The 21,102-nt window shown below is 39.7% G+C and overlaps 1 protein-coding gene across 1 annotated transcript in view; it reads right to left on the reverse strand.

Moving 5' to 3' along the window:
• NELL2 (neural EGFL like 2) overlaps nt 1–21,102 on the reverse strand; it is a 162,056-nt gene that overhangs the window by 108,651 nt on the left and 32,303 nt on the right. Inside the window, exons 4-9 of the mRNA XM_072876150.1 lie at nt 14,113–14,286; nt 13,908–14,004; nt 9,838–9,910; nt 9,577–9,659; nt 8,392–8,520; nt 7,007–7,109 (exon numbers count right to left, since the gene is read on the reverse strand). Coding sequence (XP_072732251.1) covers nt 7,007–7,109; nt 8,392–8,520; nt 9,577–9,659; nt 9,838–9,910; nt 13,908–14,004; nt 14,113–14,286 — 659 coding nt within the window. The remainder of the gene's footprint in view (nt 1–7,006; nt 7,110–8,391; nt 8,521–9,576; nt 9,660–9,837; nt 9,911–13,907; nt 14,005–14,112; nt 14,287–21,102) is intronic.

Raw genomic sequence — 21,102 nt, forward strand, 5'->3', positions numbered from 1 at the left:
TAGCCACCTGACTAAGCAAATTCTGGTGAAATCAGCATTATTGAAGTCAGCATAGTAACTTATTAGAGACTGGAACACTGCCAGTCTGTCCGCTCCCAGCTGTCTGAAAGCCAAAATATTCATATCTAACATATGTTAATGTTTTATTTGCACTGGAAATAAACTAAAATAATAATAAGCTACAGGTATTTTATATTTTGAGAACTCCCTGATAAGAACGTAACAAAAAAGGAATGGAAAAGAAAAGGTTCTTTCCCCAGACAGCCTCGACAAAATAGATTCTGAGAAGAGCAGGGGAGAGCAGAGCACGGCCTACAGCAAAATTTCGCATGTAAAAAAATATTTTTAGTTCTCTACCAATAAAACTACCAATATTATGCTTCCAATTTCTTCTTTAGTGCAGATTGCTATACGTTCAGTGTAATGTATTTTAATGAATACGGATTTTCTTAAGCATACTTTATTTTATAATTCTTTCCTCAAGCACACAGTAAGACTAAAACTAAATGACTTTACCATTAACTGGAATTCTCCTCATCTACTGATACATTGCCTCCAGATCTAGAGTCTTCCAGAGGAGTTCCATAATGCATGGAGTCCAGAATAGCTAAAAAGCCACTCGCCTAGGAGGGAGCTGCACTTCGATGCATGAAGAGTCTGACTGAGGCACAGGGCACCAACTCCCCCAGTCCTCCTCTGCCAACGCGGAACAATTACATTCAAAGGACGTGGGGAAGGAGGAAAGGAAACATAGAAGCACAATATTCTGAGAAGTCCAATTACTGTAAGCTGTAGTTCAATTTACTGTAAGCTCTATTTTAATTTACACAGAACAACAGACATATGAGGAGTGAGTTTCTTGCTCAGAAGGGAACTGGGAGTGAAAAGACTCAGCTTTTCCCTTCTGACGGAGGTATACTGCCCAGCTTACAAAGAACAAAGGTCACTGGAGACTACAAGCTCTGCACTGAAAAGCACCTGACAATTCTGCCATTGGATATATCACAGATATAAACCAAATATATTGCTATGGTACAAGAGTAGTTTGAAAATTTCTACAGCTTTACCATGGAAAATATAGCAGAGACTGAACAGCTAGGGTCAAGAGTGAGACTGGCCCTGCCTACCAAAGCCAAGGGGAGTCTTTCCACCGTCTTCAGCTGGCTTTGAATTCAGCACAGGAAAGGCCCCAAAACATTCTTAGAGTGTCTCAGTGCTCAGCTTCACGGAGAAGAGAAGGCTTTGAGGAGATCTTCCCAATGTGTGCAAACGCCTGATGGAAGGGAATGAAAAAGAGGGAGCCAAACTGTCCCCAGTGACAGGACAAGAGGCAATGGGCACAAATTAAAACACACAAAATTCCATTTGGACACAAGAAAGCACTTTTTTACTGTGAGGGTGACCGAGCACTGGCACAGGCTGCCCAGAGAGGTTGTGGAGTCTCCATCTGTGTAGATATTCAAAAGCCGTCTGGACACGGTCCTGGACAACCTGCTCTAGGGGGCCCTGCTTGAACTGGGGAGTTGGACCAGATGACCTCCAGAGGTCCCTTCCAACCTCAACCATTCTGTGACACTCTGAGATTGTAGGAGCTATGCTGGATTCACAAATGATACATGCATCAATTACGCTTTTCCACTATAGCTTTGTAAATTTAAAATAGCTCCACTGATTTTATTGACCTACGTGAGTTCAAGGATACGTTTTTTCCCTCCAAAATATTTCTTGAGAAAAATTATTTGTGTTCTATTTCTAAATGAATAAAAATACTGCCGTTCTTTTGAAGACACAGAGTTGCCAAAGTAATAAAATGGTGTAAACAGACCGTAAAGTACAGTGTGATTCATCTCTGTAGTACAAGTTTGTATATAATGCTTTTTATCTGTCATTATAATGCGATACTATCATCTATGTGACTCAAAAGCCTGAGAAATAAGGTTGATGTGAATCATTTCAGCATAGAAAATCCAGAAAGCGGAGGCTGAACGGACACTATTCTGCTAAATGCTAAATAAAATTCAGAAGTTCTGCAAGCTGACTACAGGAAGTTATAATAAATAACATGGCTCTAGGAAATAATCCAGCGCTGGCTATATTCCAGATATCTTTTAGTACTATTCTGAAGTAGGTTAATTTATATGATTTTTCATATTAAAAACCTCCCTCTAAATAACAGAATTTATGCTCTATTTGCACTTGTATCTTTAAAAAGCCACATATAAATATTTATAATCAAAAAGCAACTAATCTTTTGCATTAGCCAGAATGTTGCTTCTCCTTTATATTCTAAAGTGTGCATTTTTTTAAAAAGCTATGATAAATGACTAATCATTGCTTCACTGCTAAAAACTGCCTCTCCTTCCTCCAGTGCCGATGCCGGCTCTGTCACCCTGAGCCTGCTGGCTGCCCCACAGCCCTCAGACCCATGCCGTGTCCCAACCAGCCGGCTGGAGCTGCTCTTCGGTTTCCAGACTGCCCCTTCTTCCGATTTACTGCAAGGATAAGATGGCCTGTTCAGTCAGCGCTCACTAATCCTGTCGTTCAATCATTTCTCTGAGCTGCATCCTCTTCTCTGTGCCACACTGCATGCAGGAGAAGCTCCTCCAGCACTTGGGTGAAGGAGGCGGGGGCTGGCGTGCCACGCTGCCACCGATGCACATCACCCAAGGCAAGCCAGTGCCACTCCTTCGGCCCGGAATAAAGGTGGCAATTTTGTGAAAAGATGAAACTTAGTGAGCAGCACAGGCTTAAGTCCATAATGCTTCAATCCACCTGGATAAATGATAAATTTCAGAGGAAGCTTAATCCCTTAAGTTTCTAGATAAAAATTTTGCACTCTTGCTGATGGTCAATTGCTGTGCAAATGAGAAGCAGATGGGCTTTCACAGCTCCTTCTCTCCGTGTCAGTAGGGCTACAAGTGCTGAAGCTTGCAGGAGAGTGTGTAGCTTTGGGGAAAAATCAACACATCATGAAGACCAAAAGGGAGAATCTTCTTACTTTTAATTATAAAATTAAAAGTTTCTGTAAGCTAGCAAGACAGATCACTGCATCAGAAACCCATGCAGGTCATAAGAGCTACCATGTCCGTATTTGTGTTTTAATTACTTTGTTCAAAAATCCTTCCCAAATGATATAACCCCTCTATATGTTCTCTCTCCACACCTGCTAGCAACAGAAGCGTGAGTTGATCCAATAGAGCCCTATGCTTCTCACAGTTGCTTAAAATACTTGTGTTAGAGTGTGAATTTGGATACAATGCACCAGAAAACCAACAAATGTCCTGTTTCAGAAAAAACAAGTGCCTGTAAAAATCACAGCCTGCAGATTTGAACATAACGACTCAGACTTTATCCTCCACTGAAATCTGTTGGGATAGATTTAAATAGTTTGGGATTAGGTCTAAAAGTATCTGCAATGTCACTTGGAGGAGGACAGTGATGAGAAGAGAGCAATTTCTTCCTGGAGATCAGTCTTTGATGATGGGAATTATTACTGCGCCAGATACTGGTACAAATATCACTTTGGGCCTTAAAAAAACTAAAATCAGCTAGTTTGTTAAAAATACACTGGCTCCATTTAAAAAAGTACATATATCACATAGCTATTGGAAATGATGCCTTAGTGTTAATATACCAACCAATAAAAAGGGTACCATAAAAAGATTTGCTGACCAAGTAGCAATTGTCTCAGCTACTAAGACATTGGCAGTCCTTCCACAATTCACTTAAAATAAATGAACTCGTCCTTGTACTTCTTAAGCCAAGTCCGTGGTCAAAGGCAATACTTTATAGGGTCAGTAGGGGAGCTTAATCTCTCCCCGATTCGTATCAATGCCTATCACCACACAATGCATTTGTCTCTGCAGAGGAGAAAAGAATTTAATGATCTCTTGCACATACCTTCTTGGATAGGTTTAAAATTGCATTGGGAATAGAAAAGAAAGTGATCTCTGCTTTCCAGCTCCAAACAATTCTCCACAGGAAGCTCCCACTGATCTGAGATGTATGCTCTGGTAACTTGACTAAATTTTGTGTTGAATAGCTTGTCTGTAGCTGACACATATATCCAACACATTGGCCAATTTATGTGCCTTGGAAGATCATTGCTTCTTTTAGCCCATTACAGATAATAAAAAACACTGATAATTTGCATGCATTGCCATTCCTTATGCTAGCAGCATCGACCTTCACACAAGACAAAACAGAACAAGTTGTCTGAATGTCCTCAAACAAAGGTATGGAGTTAGGGGAGGTCAGGGTTTGTTACAATTGTTTTCTTTTGGCTCACAAGAAGAACCAAAGCAAACCAAAATAAGAACCAAAGCAAACCAAAATTGGTAAAAAAAAAAAAAAAAAACCACAAAAAACAAAACAACACAACATTCCTTACTAAGTGTTCTTCCAAATAAATATTTAAGAAAAAACATGATGAGTCAGTTGTGCTGAAATTCCTCAAGGGTTGAAAATGTCATCAAACGAGATACAACAAAGCTGCACAATCCAATATTTAAATGCTGGGCTGGGCTGAAGATCATTTCCTACATATAAGGAAGAAATTTTTTACGATGAGAGTGGTGAAACACTGGAACAGGTTGCCCAGAGAGGTGGTAGATGCCCCATCCCTGGAAACATTCAAGGGTCACATTGGACGGGGATCTGAGCAACCTGATCGAGTTGAAGATGTCCCTGCTCATTGCAGGGAGGTTGGACTAGATGACATTTAAAGGTCCATTCCTACCCAAACCATTCTATGCTTCTATGATTCTATGTTCTGTCTTGAAACAAATAGCAACCTCATCTAAAGAACAGTGTATTAGGCATCACTTTTTCTCAGCATTTATGATTGATTGTTCAATACTAAGGATAGTGGCTCCTTGAGCAACACACCCTAACTAGCTGCCTTCCCAATTATAAGCCATCTGTGTTTGGTCTACATATAATCTAGTCAGATGCCACATTCCCTGATATTGTTCTAAGAATTGAGAACAAAAAAGTTGTTCTCAGAATCTATCAAAATGCAGGAACTCAGCTTTGACCCCTTGAGCAAGAACCATGGTCAATGAGCACACTGACCTCAATCAGCTCAGACCTTGAGCTAAAGACACCAAGAAGACACGGTACAGCTGGCACATACGTATGAACTCAGTGACAACTCAGCACTTCCACCAAGCTGGCCTGGAGAACAAGTAAGGATCCTGAAGTCTCCATTGCCTCTAACTTCCACTTTTTACGCTCTCACTGGAATTTAACTACCTTGTCAATGGGACTCCAATTTACACTCTCCGTCCTTTGGTTCCAGGGAGTTGGCCACTTAAAAAGTTGTTTGATCATTTTTAAATGGCACTTTAAATAACCTAGATGAAATTAAGAATAATTTTTCAAAATTTTTTTTTTTTTTAATCTAATAATTTTTCTGGTATTTTGTCAGGAGAGTTATATGTCTGCATGTTAGTTACAAGTTGAATTATGTACTGGCATCAAATTAACAACACTGGAAGCTAAAAGGCTTTTGATAATATTAAAAATATCAAAAAAAGCAGTATCAGAGTAAACTTCACAGTATGCTGTACCAGAATTGTATCTTAATTGGAAGGAGAAGTAGTAATGCTGTATGACAAGGTCAGTGTCCATATGCTCATTCACAGTTCTTGACCTTTGTCAAGACTCCCGAGAAAAACAACTTCATAAGATGTCTTATGATGTGAGCGCTTCCCCATTAACATCTGGATGGAGAATTCCCAACTCAATTCACAGGCGGTACATTACAAAAACATACTTCAGAGGATCAGGTTTTCAAACACTGCCAACATGGTCAACGATTCAAATAGAGGCTTGAACTCTACATATCTCACATCCCTGACTTACCAATTCCCTGAGCCATCTAATATGCATGGAAATTCTGTGTAGCTGGTTAAAAAAAAAAAAAGTATTTGAATTCTCATTTCCTCTCAATTAGAATTAATCTACTTGAGTAAGTTAATAAGGTTTCATAAAATTGGATGGTTTGTGTAACTTCTAACACAATTAAATATTAATAAACTCCTGTGGGAGCAAGATCAATGGAGTACAAAACGTCTGCCTGAATTTTATCTTACAACATGTCATTTTAACCAGTTATATATTTCTCTATACTCTAACAAGTTTTATACAGCAGTAGAAGAGTGATGAAACCACACAGAAAAATCTCAGTATTTACAGAATAAAGAAGTGTGTGCATCTCATGCTCAGTTTCAAGAATGCATTCCACTGTAGCCTAAAATAAATAACCATCACATATGCAATACATGTCCATAATCAACCTGAAATACTACATATAGTCCACCTAGATAGTGACTAACCTAAAATTCCCCTTCTCTGGCCCTATTGGCAACAAAACCAAAATGCTATAAAATCAAAAGGTAATCACCTATCTTAAATGACAATACTAAATTACCTCTATCCAGTTTCCTGTATAATTCTGCCTGACCTTTTGTGAAAGAACATTTCTAGGTGTCTGGTTTTTGCTGGTCTCTTGGGTCTAGTATGAGTTTTCTCTTCCCTTAATTACAGAAGAAGAATCATAAATCTTAACCTCCATTTCTAGCACTACAACGTAAGGATGAAAATACATTCTTCTTGAGATAGAGGCATTAGAAACACTGGTCAAAACAAACACCAGGCAATCATTGTTGAATTTCTATCAGTTTGGTCTAAAAGAAAGACTATGGAAGTCTGCAGAAAGTTTTTTAAATAACTTTTTCTTTTTAAACATTGATAAGAAATATCTTATGTTAAAAAAAAAAAAACCCACACAACTAAAATAAAAAAAAATACCTGCAACTGAAAAATGAAAATGTTCTGGTTATCAATTTCCCAAAATATTTCAGGGAAGTCTAAATTCTCTCATTCCTTAACGCAAATATTTCATTCCTTGACCAGTGCTTTCACTGACACGTTTACAGAAAGGTTCATTTTCTTTACAGATTTCAGAATATTCATTAGAAGGAAGCACTGCAGTAAAACTTACATTGACATTCTTTGCAGCACTTGCCATCCACATACGCCAGGGCAGAGTTAACCGGGCAGTCAGAGAGGGGGCAAATCAAAGCCTCGCACTGCACAGTACCGTTCTAGAAGAATAAAAGGTGCTTAACTGGTAGTTATATTTAGCAAGAGCAGAGATGTTCTTAAACACAGGAACTTAAAATCTATTTTTAAATGCAATGAACTCTCTAACAATACCCAAAAAGACATTTTAACATGGTTCTTTTAATAAATACAGGAACAGAAGCTATACCTTTAGAATATCATCCATGCAATCTTTCAGACACATATGATGTGTTCTTTGAAATGATAATGATCTAAGACTTTTTTAGAGGCAAATCTATTTGGAGGTAAAACATTCTGCCAATCAGCAGCAAACTGAGAGATTAGTGTGAAATAACAACCTCACAGAACAATACCCTACCTTCTGATTTTTACATAAGAGACTATATATTTCTAAAAGGTAATAATATCATAGCTGCAAGAAAAACCTGAGACAAAAATACATAATGCATTTAACACTAAATTCAAAGCATTTTAAATGGCTATCAGCCAGATTTAATACTATAGACTAAGTCGTCTTCTCATCAACCACAAAACTCTAAAAGCAAAACTAACATCCCTCCAGAAATATAAAGATCAAAATCATACTAAGCTTAAGGAGAAGCATTTAGCAAATTATAGATAGCAGCAAATCAATCTAAGGTGCAGTACAGACAACAGCAGCCTTTTCACCAATTTCTAATGGCTTTTGGATTAGGCATTTAATGAGTTCAAATGGAATTAATGAGTTTTAAATGAATGGACAATAACAAAGATGCCATGGTTTGGTACCTGAAAGGATACTTGCAATTGCTTCTGGAGTTGTGATACCTTTGGGAATCTTCCATCCACCTAACAAATCTTTTTCATTTGTGATGTAACAGAGCATGCATATGACCCTGACATTTTACTCTTTATTACTTATTGAGATGTAACCAAAGGCAACTAAAGGGAATCGGGCACAAGGGATCTATTAAATCATTTGCTAAGAAAAAGGCTGTGTTTATAGTGATAAAAAGCAGGGAATTAATTATCCAGAGAAACTGTTTGCAACTCAGTGCATGGGAGTAACATGACAGCTAAGTATATTGCATAGCATCTGCCTTTGGTGACATGAAATAAAGGAGAGCTACACATGCTGGCACTGCTGAAACAATAGGAAAATGTATTTATTAATACTATTCCTTAGATTTGGAATAGGTTTTTTAGCACTTTGTTGTTACTACTTAGCATGCATCTGGAAGTTTTCTCATTATTTGCCTCAATAAAACTGTAATCAGAGGAAGCACTAGAGTTCCTGAGTCTCCACTCAAACTGTAGCCGTACCATGCAAGTGCAGTTCTTACAGCCATCTGTCCAGGATTCAAACTCTCTGTAAGTCATGCCTTTCATTGTGCAGGTCCTTTCACAGTAGCACTGATCCAACTTGTTCATCCTCTGCTCAGCTTGGGACAACTGTATTTACAGTTCACAAAAGTTTTGAATTTGTAAGTAGTTTCCACATTAGTATAAACACGACTGAAACTATCCCCCTTGTCATCAAGCATGCAGATGAGAGAATGCATGTAGGAAAATGCAGTCAAAGATTATAAAACAATTATTGTCAAACACAATATAATTAAACCATCAGTCATTTGGAGATGGAAATTAAGAAGCAAGACACAATGCATTTCAGCTTTCTCTAACATCAGGGACATCATGAAACAGAGTGAGTAGGTCAAGATGGGTATGGCCCCTGATTTCTCATCTTTGTATGTGAGAACTGACCAAGAATCTTGCTCTACATAAACTACTTGCAGATATTAGGTTATGCACAAAAGACCTGAATCTGTGTAGAGAGGCAAAATTGGAGGTAAAGCTCAAAACCAACATGTTAGCAATGGTTTCTCCACTTCAACCAAGGCATTTTTAACATCTGTGTATCAAATCAGCCAGATAACAGCATTCCTGCAGACATCTAAAGAACTGACATTTAAAACCAGAGGACTAGTTCACTGGCAGACGTGAATGCTTTTCATGTGATATTCTAGTGAAAAAAAAAAGAAGGAAATGCTGCTATAGATTCTTAATTCCTTGTCCTGTGTATATTTTGTCTGAACACGCCTTTGGCAGCTCAGGTCTCGAAAAGTCTTGGACCAGTAAGTCTTGCTGCAATAAGCACTGTAAGTACAGCAACCTATTACATTCTAGGTTTATTGACTTGTTAGGCTAATGGACAGAGCTTGAATATCTATGAGCCCTTTCCTTGCTCAGGGATTTGGATTCTGTTTACTACTAAAAGATATGATTCTATAAAAATATTAAAACACAAGAATGCTCTCTGAACTGGGAATTTGTATGTATAGACACTAGACACCACTATAGAAATACAAACATATAAACATACCATGCAGGGATGTTCCGCACACACCCACGTGCACATCCCCACATATGCACAAATAATCTAAAAAGACAGCAATTAAAGCCTTAGAGTCATCATTCGCCCATGCCATGACTCCTAGTAAACATTACCTTAGCTGATGTTTTGGCTAAAATGTCTTGCAGTTCCATAATTTTCTGCACAAGTCCATGGAAGTCATTACAAGTTGGGCATGCTAGAATAACAAAATATGTATATTAATTAAAAAAAAACCCAGGTATTCACAATGGGTTCAATCATGTCAAAGTTGACAACCAATACACTGAAACTCAAGGTTTTAAGAAAGCTTGTAGGACACACAGTAGGTACAAAGCACACCTTTCATTTTATGGTATAAGAATTAATAGACTTACTGCGATTAAGATCTGGGCATTGAGAAATAAATCCTTGAGGCATGACAAGTAATTGCACATCTTGCATTATGCCCTATGTGTAAGTGGAGAGAAAAAAAAAAGGATACATTATTTTTACCTGTCAAAATTATGTTTTCCATTCACCATGTAAAACATTAAAGCCCACACAGAAAAACTGCCTGATAAAAACCATACTTATGAATACACAGCTTCTTGCCTGGACCAAATGTAGTGATAGAAGAATAAAGAGAAAGTAAAATAGATAGATGTACAAATACAGACATACTGAATCATTTTTAAAGACATAAGATTAAATGTCAAGATGTAATTATGTGGCAAGAGTTTTGTTGTTTTGAATTCATTGTTATTTTTAGTTAGCCATTGCAGAAAAGCTTGAAAATGACCTTTAAAAGTAATTTGAAAAACAGTTGCAATTTCAGTTATTTTGAAAGACTCTTTTAAATAAAATGCAAATTTTTCACTAAGCTACAACTGTCAAATAGAAGTGAAGAGTAAAGACACCCGAGTCAGGAAAAACACATTCTTGCAAACCCTTTATGATTTCGATGGGGATCTTTTCATAAAGCACGCAAAATGCCGAGAAACTACATGTCTGTTACACAGTCGCATGTTGGCAAGAACTTAGGGGAAGGGGAAGTTTAGCATGAAATTCAACTGTGCCATCTGGAAAGGGCTGGTTTCACCCAGAAGAATAGATCCCATGCTTGCAGGCAGAATTTACATGCATGCATCCTTAGTCATTAAGATATAATTAGCAGCCACTTTGCTGGTCTCCAGAAGCAAAGGCCAAATAACAGAGTGAGCCATCCTATCATATTCACTCCAGATGTCCCTTTCATCCATGACTCCCTCCCTGCATCTCTAAAACTCCTTCTTAGGAGGAAAAGCAGAAAAATTACAACATGCTTCAGCACACTTATGAAGAGGGTGTTTCACGACACTAAGAACACAATGCAAACTAAATGCACAAGTCCACATTTCATCCACATACACAGGGCATTCAACACAGACGTTGCAAAGTCAAAGAACCAGAATTTTGACCTCAAGCGAACGACGCAGGGTGACTTAGCAACCTAACTGACCTACAGAGAAGAGCAGGTGTCACTGGAGGGCAACTAAGAGGGTACTTAAGTACCATGCCTACCTTTCTCCCTTAACAACAAAGCTATGGTATAGGACAACTGGACACTCCCCCATGCTGCACAAGGAGCTGCAGCAATTAGCTAACAGTGAAAAAATAGGTGTGCCTGAGACAGGGCTCCACATCAGGACCTCCCACAGCACATGCTGGAAGTCAGGAGCAAAGACCTCTTTGAAGACCACACCAAAAAGCTCACTGTATTAATTTCTCCTCCCTTCCTTCCTTGGTGTCATCAACTGCAAACTCATGCCAACTCAAGTTATGGCATTTTCATGACAAGGAGGAATGGCAGGGTCCAACCCATTCAAGTTTAAAATACTCTTCACTGAACACACAGGCAAGTATTCAAATCGTTTAGCTATTAACCAACAGTAAAGCTCCTCCAACTATTTGAGGAGCTTTCTTCATCATACATCAGCTATGATATGAGCTGACTCTCCCACTCACCAGGAATTCAGGTTCCTTCTCATTCTCCCAAAGTAACAACAGGGAACTGTGACATCTAGCCCACCTGGGCTCCCAAATCAGGACCTCCTGACAGTACATGAGAGGCTTTGCACAGGCTCCTAAAGAACCTCATGGTTCAAATTAACACACTGCTGGATGCTAGGTACTGCGAGAAGTTACATGGTACCAGAAATCAGATAGCCAGAATTGCTCTCTCAGACTTCAGACCTTAAAGTGAAACAGGTACAAATATATCCCAGTGTGAATATGCCTACTGGCACATTGGTTAAGTGCAGCAATATTAGGTTCAAAATCAAATACAGCCAAATAAAATCTTTTTCACGGTGACTAATGATTTTGAGTACCTTGACCCCTCTGGCCAATCCATTTAATCCACTCAAAGCAGCCCGATTTTTGGAAATAGCTGAGTACCTGGACCTCTCAAAATCAGATCAGTAGGAGTTGTTCCATGGTCAGTGTCTAAAAATATAGGCTCTCCAAAACACTAAGAAGCATTGAAAGTCCTCATCTTCTAAACTGATGACTCTCTTGTACAACAGTGTCATTTTCATTTTCAGATGCAGTTTGACCATTGGTACTATATTATGCTGGAGAAATCACTTAGCGCAGTATATTTTGGCTGTATCAATGCTCTTTTAATAGCTATCCATTTCTGTATTTCTGTTAAGCTGGTTTATACTTGTAGCTGAGGCAAAATTCTCCATGCATTTTGTTTAATTTTATCTTTCTTGAAAAGAAAGGAACAAAAAAATAATTACAGTCCACTACTGGAGTATCTATTTTTCTACACCTAATGAGCTTCTTTGCAGTGACTATGATTTGGCAAAAAGAAGAATAGAATCAAGTCAAAAACTGAGAAGGCACGAAAAATAAAAGGGATATTAAAAATGTATTAATTATAAGCACATAGAAAAAATGAAGTGTATCTGAGATCAGTTTAAGCAATGCATTAATATTTTCTGATCTTATTCTTGGAGTCAACTGTTTATTTAAGCCAGAAATATAATTTTGCAGCTTGTTTAGCAGACATCCTCTTAGTCTTCTGGAGGAAAAGGAAACACATATTGGATTGAAAAATAAAAACAAAGTCATGCTTCAGTTTTCAAATCTGAGTGCCCCACTGGACCTCTGTACTTCATACACAACAAGGATATAAATTAGCATTTAAGTATAGCAAACAGTATTTCAACACCCAAAAACGGATTTTAGCACAAAAGCACAGAACTTGCTGTGAGAACCATAGTCAAAGTGTTTTACGCTGAAAAAAAGATTTAGCAGGCCATATTTTAAAAAGTGATTGGGTCTGTGATCAACATCATCAATTCTGTTTTGCAGTTCAAGTAAAAAGATGCCTACTGGGAGGAAAATGGGATTGCAGTGTGGAAGGCATCCACAGGGATGCCATCATTTGTTAAAGCAGCTCCAGAGAAGACTGAGGCCAAACCGCAGACAGCAGCTGTGACCAATGAGTGCTACCTCATGGACTCAGAGGAATCAAAATTTACATTCCAGTTGAACATAGCATTCACTTTTTCAATCTTGCTATACACCAGGTGCTTGCTACATATACATGTTAAAGCAGAAGCAGTAAGCAGAAACCATGTACAAATATTCTTCCTCTGGGTGAAAAAGCATTCTCTTCATTGACGCTAGTCATCTCATTCCTTTCTGAGCTGAGAAGATATCGTGATGAAATCTAAATCCTACAGAGGCAATGAAACTGGAGTTCCCTAGACTGTAGTGTTGTGACACACAAAAAATGCATCTAGCTACGAAACAGACAATAATCTGACCATTTATTTCCTGGAATTCTGTTGCACTTGGCCATTCACCTTTCCCTGTCTTAGGCTGCTGTTGGCTGTGTCATTTGGTGACACTGAGCCCTACGCATGTGGCTCTGCAACTTTATTTAGTGAACTCCAGTTTGATGGAAACACAGCTCACTGCATCAGATATGCTGATACACAAGACACCACAGTCCTAAGGACTGTGTTACGATTACAGAAGCACAGACTGGTTGAGGTTGGGAGGCACCTCCTTGAGATCTTCTACTCCAACTCCCCTGCTCAAGCAGGATCAGCCACAGCAGGTTGCCCAGGACTGTGTCCAAACAGCTTTTGAATATCTTCATAGTAGTCTTACTCTGACCAACCTCACAGTAGAACTGTCTTCTTATGTTCAGATAGAATTTCAGGTGTTTCAGTTGTTGCCCATTGCTTCTTGGCCTGTCAGTGGGCACTACTGAGAAGAGTCTGGATCCCTCATCTTCATTCCCCACACACATTCAGGTATTTATACACACTGATGAGATCCCCCCTGAGCCTTCTCTTTTCGAGGCTGAACAATCCCAGCTCTCTCAGCCTCTCCTCATATGAGAGATGCTCCAATCCCTTAATCATTTTTATTTAAGTTCACTCATTTCCTTTCAGGGAATGCATACCTTAAAATAACCATGTGCATTATTCCTCTGTCCCAGCCAAAAGGTTGTACCCAAAGGTAAGTCCATGAAGGGTTTCTCCACAATTCTTTCATAAATTCTGAAAAGGAAGGGAAAAATAAAGCCCCAGGTTGTTATCATTTCATTTACTCAGAGCTGGAATGTTCCAAATGTGACAACTTCTTACCAAACAACACTCTTTACTTACTTATTGCAGTCCACATGTAAAATCAAGTGAGAGGCACTGATTGCTAAGGAAAGCCTGTGCCATTTATCATCTGCCAAAATGTATGGGAATACTTCTGTGTGGGAGCGATGACTGCCTGAACGATAATGCAACCTGATTTCATTTCGATGACCGCTGCTTTCCAGCTCCAGGTACCTGTACCATAAATGCACCATCATGTCATGAACGATTCTTATCAGCACAGCAACATTTTACATAACACAACTTCTCATTATCATGCAGGAACTATTCAAAAGAGGGGGAAAGACAGACAAGGACATACAAAGATGAAAGCAGACATTTTCCAGATTTGCACTGCATCCTTCTTCTCAATAACCCACAATAGCAGGTTCCAACTTTCATGTAAGTACACAAGATCCCAAGCCAAATATTTTTTTCCTCTAGCAACACTATTTTCCATAACATGATCTGATTGGAAATATAATTACCCTGTTATGAATAATTGCCTCATATCCTGAACGCACAGCAAGGATACTCTGAAGGCATGAATGCACAAAAGATAACACCAAGTTTTGCAATAGGGACATCATTAGCCATTACCAACCAGGAAAGTAAGCAAGAACTGAGACTGGACACTGCTTTGTTTGCTTTCAGATGTACTGTTAACATCTCCTTTCATTTTTCATAATGAAATTTTTCCAAAGAAATACAAAATCAAGAATTGCTAACTCTTCAGAACATTTTATATATATGTACATATTCGCTTTGTTAAACAAGTATGTGTGTGTATATATATACACATGTATGTATATGTATGCACATATATGTATATATGTATATACATGGTAAAAAGCCAGCATTGCAGCTGTACCAAGATAAGTGCCCCATATACCAGATTTGCAGATTGCAAATACAAGCTTTGCTGGTGAAATTCCAGGAGATCAATTTAAAAAACACCTCATAACCAAACTTGGTACTTAGGCCTATTTCTTGCACATCAGCCCTCTTCTGGGAACAAGCTTGACAAACCATTTGTCTTCTAAGTACTAAGTGTCCCATTTTAAAGTCCCCCCCTAAAATGCTTTTAAAGCAGGAAAGAAAAACAGAAATGGAGATTCTCTAAGAATCACATGCAACCTACAGCTAAAGAGCAAGGAAAATAGCATAGTATGTGGTGAGATGCACAACAACTGGGAGAATGGACAATTCGTTTTTGTCTGGTTTTGCTGCTACATCTGCAACCAGGCATGACAGTGGTTTGTAATCTGAGTGCACATGTGTTTTAGGCTGATGCCATTTATTTCAACAGGCTATCTATATTAAAGGACAAGACAATGATTGCAGTTTTCAAGAGTGAAGATGAAACCAAATCAAAACCACCTTGTACAATCATTATCCCTAGGAGGAGGTTGAGCTCACTGTACATCTCTCCTCCTTCAGGGTGTTTCACGGTGGAACATGCCTAGCAACAGCACAAAACCAATTATCCTTTTGCAGAACTGGCAAAGGGCAATTTCTTCTTCCTCTCCAGTATTAACAAAGCAGTTAACTAGAGTCAGCAGTAAATTTTATAATCTGAGATAATTTACCTCCTCATGGCCCAAAAATAATTTTTGCATTGGCAAGAAGTGTAAACTAATTGAAGGCCTGGCTGGAAAAAAATTGGGCAATAGTGGCAGAACATCTGTCAACCTAATAACCTCCTTCATAACTCAAGCTTCAAGGATAAAAATAAGGTCACTCTCAACCTAACAGAGAAGGGGAACATTGCAGAACTGGACTCCTCCAGCAAGTTTCAAGTGTCTCCACCTAGTTGTAGATACAATCTGGAAAAAGAAAGGGATGGATATGTTGAAACATTATGTCCTGGTAGAACCAACAGCTAGCTCCTACTTTCTTCAAAGTCAATGGCAGAACTGATGCCAGCACACAGAGATGCAGGCAGGCAGGGAACAAACTACAACAGCAGACATACAGTCAGTACAAAAGGTATAAAATGAACGCTCATGTTGCTCCTTATGCAGGTGAGATAATGAAATCTCTGAGAATGAAACATGGATTTCCCAATAAAAAGAAGACATCACTGTAAAAATTTCAGGAATTAAGAACTGCTGAGAGAGGATGCTGACATTTGATGACACTGCAATAAGCAAGGAAATCTTCCTGCACAAAGCTGTGCAAAAATTGTGGACACGTGGGGTTTTGTTTTAACTGTGATTAACTGTTTTGAGATCCACAGGCGATCTCTTTTGTTCTTCCATTTGGTAAACAAATGCATCTACCTTCTAAAGGCTTGATGATTGTTAGAAAAAACGTGCATCAAAATAAAAAAGAAAATAATAGCTATTAGGAGAATTATTAGCAGAATAATTTATGGTTTACTAATAATCTGTAGAGGCAGCAGGAAAAAATAATTAGAAAAGCAAGTAGAATGACAGCAGGAACAATATTCCCTTCAGCTTAAACTAGCACCATGATACTGAAACACAGGGAAGTTAATCGCTTTCACTTCATTTTTTACAAAATACTGTGCTTGCTATGCCACTTTTCTATATTTGCTTAACTGCCTGGACTTAAACAGCTCTGGCTCAGACTCGTGAGCTTCAGAAGATGGGACAAGCCCCAGCACTGACAATCGGGTATGGGTGGCAATGCAAAGTGTGCCCACAGTGAGGCTTCTCATGCTGTCTGTGAGGCTGTAACAAAGCACACACTTGGGTACGCACTTTCCAAAGCTTTGGAAGAGTCTTTGAGAAAGTAAGCTAAGCATTAACAAGTACACCTTGATTTTAAAAACTAATTTCTAATGACAAAAATACTCTAAACTTCTCTGTATGCGTGGGATTACTAATCTTTTGAGAGAGGAAAGAGGGTGATCTTGTTTCCTAAAGGAAACAAGGGGATCTTATTCCCAAAAGAAACAATAACCGCATCACACTGCAGTCTCCTGCTAACCAAGAAACTCATTATTGAAAAGTTTCAGGGGAGCCTCATCAGCTGAATCACTGGTTTCTTGTCCACACCAGCCCAGCCCAGCCTACCCATCGCAGAGAGTGTCAGCCAAAGAATTCCCATTACTAATATCACTACTGCTTCTCCCAACAGCTCCAAGGCGCTCGTCTATGCTGTGAAAGGCAAACGGCTCAAAGTAAAAAATAAACTGCAATGAGAAACACAGTACAACAAGAGAACCTGCTTCCCCCTTTACTAATGTCCATGATCTCTGTGGTTGTTTAATCAATACCAGACTACTTGATTTTAACCCCCCAAAAACCACACATGCTTTGAGTCAAATGCATTTAACCTAGTAGAGGGATGATACGTGCTTACGTTTACAATGTTTGACATACAGAGAAGAAAATACCAACCTGAAAAAAGATTATTACATCTCTGTAGATCACTCTGTGCGTGCATAGTCATTGCAAAGGCAACAGCCAAGGCCACCGTAAGATCAGTCGCTCTGCTTGGAAACCAGCCAGACAGCGATCCCTTATGTACTGACTAAGGCTGAGCCTATTTTCGTAAGAGGAAGAAATTTGTCTCAAATGCCCCAGAGGAATTTGAGACAGAAAACAGCGATGTTTTCTCTGCTGCCCAGCACTGATCCATCGTAACTGCTGGGTAAGAGTTGAGAGTCAGCAGATCTGCTCAGCTGCAGAGCTGTTACCGCCCGTCCCGGCGAAGGGACCGTGGTCTGCACGAGCCTGCGCAGGACCCGCTCTTCAGGCCACGACAGACCAGCGCGGGGGAGACTGTGGAAGCAGAAGTCAGGATGTACAGCAAAAAGCTGGAGATTTAGGAGATGAAACACCAGGTGGTCCTGGTGTATGCAGTAGCAGTCTTTGAGAAGAGGGAGGTATGGCCCTTCCGGCTAAAGGCCGGCATCGGTAACGCCAAGTCATTGATGGCTCATTTGGCGTCCCTGTTCACACAGCAAACACAGACTGTAGCTGCCCACTCTTACTCCAGGCAACTAATAAAAACTGACTTCAATCTACAGCAGGTAGACAAATATTTTAGAAGCTAAAGCAGCAGACATGATATCTAGCCTTATGAATTTATTACAAGGTGGGGGGGGGTTAAAACTTTTACTACTCACATTTATAGGTATAGTGTTAAAAGAGTTCTTCATGGCTCTTTGATCTACACTAAGAAGAAAAGGAAAACCAGTAAAATTAAAGAGGAGTAGGTACTTAAAAAAATTAAAATCCTTATCTCCATTACTTATAAAAATCTTTATCTGAGGATTTGTGATACAAAAGTTCTGGCTATTTTGTTAGGTATAATTACATCAAACATTTAAAAAAAAAGAGATCCTAATCAGTAGACCCTATTCATTGCAAACTATGGCTACAATAGCAGTAAGTAATTCTGCTGGGTGTAGATTATGAAGATGTAAAAGCAATTCACACTGCACAGCCACCACATTCAGCAATGCGTTATTTGCTATTTTCCATGGTATGATGACCAGGCAGTCAGGAATGCAAGCCTTATTTTTCTATTTGGAAGTTACATTTAAAGTGTTCTGAAACATTAACTAGGAGTTTTTACTGCTTGGTGCATCCCCTAGAACAATTTGGCATCAAAATATCCCCAGATGGTTTCTAAATGCCAAGTGGCAACTGCACTATACCTGTAAAAACCTAGTCCCCACCTCTCACTTCCACTACTGCTTGGCCTTACTGGCTTTGCCCTTTTCCCTGACTATCTAGAGCTCTACCTAGGCAAGAGATGACTGGTGGTTTTGACAGGGAGTGATAAATAAAAAAAAAAGGTCTTTACTTTTCTGGATAAGTTGGTAGCACTTGGTGCAAGTGCACAGTGGGCAGGAAAGCCACCAATGCAGTTTTTGTCCCTTTCTTTTGCTGAATACAGTTTTAGAGCCAGACAAGAATTTTCTGACATAGGATATTTTTGTTCAAAAATGCTGATCCATTCATTAAAACCAAATCTTTTGATAGAAATAAACGTTCCCACAGCAAGGCTTGTGGGATGGGATGAAACACTTGTTAAAATGACAGACAGAGAGAGCAAATCTAAGACTCTCTGAAAGACTTTCTCAAATATTCTTTAATGCTGCAGTTATTACCTATTTGAAAGCAGAGATCCCAAGTGAAGAGAGGCCGAAATCAGAAGAGGGTATTTCCCATATCGAAACAGAATGCACAAACAATGGGACAGTAAAACCAGTGTCTCAGGTCAACCTGATGAGGCTCTTCCATTACGTAAAATTCATCAGTCAAAAAGAGTAAATCAGGTACAAGAACAACCTAAATTCAGTAAGTTGATCTCAAGTCCTATGCCTGTACTATATAAATAAAGCCAGCAAAGTCCATTCCCTGGCCCTGAAGACAAATATTAACAGTGGTGCTCCACTACGACTCACACCCATATGGGTGCTCTCTCCCACATTTCCCCTGAAATGGGCGGTTTTTTTCCACATAGCCTGTTGGGAGCAGTCCCTGGCCGATGCTACTCCACAAACCCTGCCCTGATATCATCTGCAAGGGTGCTAATTGCAGGAGAAGAAGGCATACCAAGGAAGATACTAACAATCATGCAGAATGGACAACAGCAGGCCAGTGCTCCAGCCTGGGCCTGGGCACTGTTTGGTTTACTAACATAGCCCTGGCCAGGCACTGCCAACAAAGCTTTTTACTGCATTGGGCGGGGGGGGGAAGAGAATGACACTCCTCAGGACACTTGTCTCAGATGGAAAAGAACCAAGTTCAAGTCCCTGCTCCAAATCAGGCAGAGCAGAGATTAACGGTGCGAGGAAAATGCCTCTGAAGCACCCCAGCCAGCGAGCTACTGATCATTCTGGCATTTACATCTCTTCTGCTGTTTATTTTCTTCTACCACAAAAAAGGTCAACCATTTCAGCTTTGTTCCAGCATGATGACTGCTCATTGCACCGGATAGCTATGGAGGACAGCTGGAGAGGAGGAAGGTGCATTCCTCATGTGCACAGGAGACAGAGCCCCATGCGGGGATATGCAGCGAGGAACACCCTCGACATCGGGACATTCATGGGAGAGAACAGCCAGGCAACAGATGACTGGAAGAGCAGAAAGACACCATGTCTGTACCTGACTCAAACTAATAAAGCATGTGGGAGAAAAATATATGTCAATAAGATCTTGTTTCTGTCAACATCTTGCAGCCCCTCATCTGACTTCAGTGGGGCTGCTGTGATCTGGAAGACTTTGCTGGCTTTGAAGGCAAGAACTTGCCTCTCACCCGAGCGATCTCTCTGCTCACCTCCCAGACTTTGAGCTCAGCTATGCCCCTAAATCAGCAAAATCTTGCCTTCCCCACCTGCAGAGTCTGCATAGCTTCTGCTGAGCTTAGCGCTATGATCCAAAAGCCCCCCTGGTCATCACAGGATCAAGGTATCTCGGACCCTCTAATGTTACTGCTGATGACAAGGCGAGGCTCCCAGCCAGCCTTCCCACAGTGCTTGCAGGAGCTCAGCAGGAGCTAGAAGCAAGGGCTGAGGTCCCACCAAGCTCCCCGAAGCAGTCCGAGAAGAGCTATTCTCCCAAGAGGTGCTGGCTTGGACTTGCAAAAATTCAAACCTGGTATTATGGTACATTGTCTATGCTGTCTCATGTGAATATGAGATCAAATTCCCAAACCAGGAAATACTTTTTGAAACACAATTCTTGCCTTTGAGCAATTGCTCTCATGCCTCCCATCTCTCTCACTAACCCCATTTATCAATATATTTATTCCCATTTTGTTCTCACTATCACACAGCCCCACTAGTATCAATCTCGCCTATCTGAAGCTTCCTTTTCTGCTAAAATGCAAGGAGGGAAGAAACTTTCCCAGATCAAACACTGTAAAAACAAATGGCATAAACCATGCTTCTCTCTCCCTTTCTTGACAAAGTTTCTCCACAGAGAGCAAGAGGACTGCAAATACAATAAACAACTTCCCAATACATATATAAGTAAAAGCAAAAGCCAGTTTTAACCTAACTCTTCCTGTTTCCTACCCTGACAGAAT

This window comes from Ciconia boyciana, chromosome 1 (genome assembly GCF_034638445.1).
Source record: "Ciconia boyciana chromosome 1, ASM3463844v1, whole genome shotgun sequence".
NCBI classification, from domain to species: Eukaryota; Metazoa; Chordata; class Aves; order Ciconiiformes; family Ciconiidae; genus Ciconia; species Ciconia boyciana.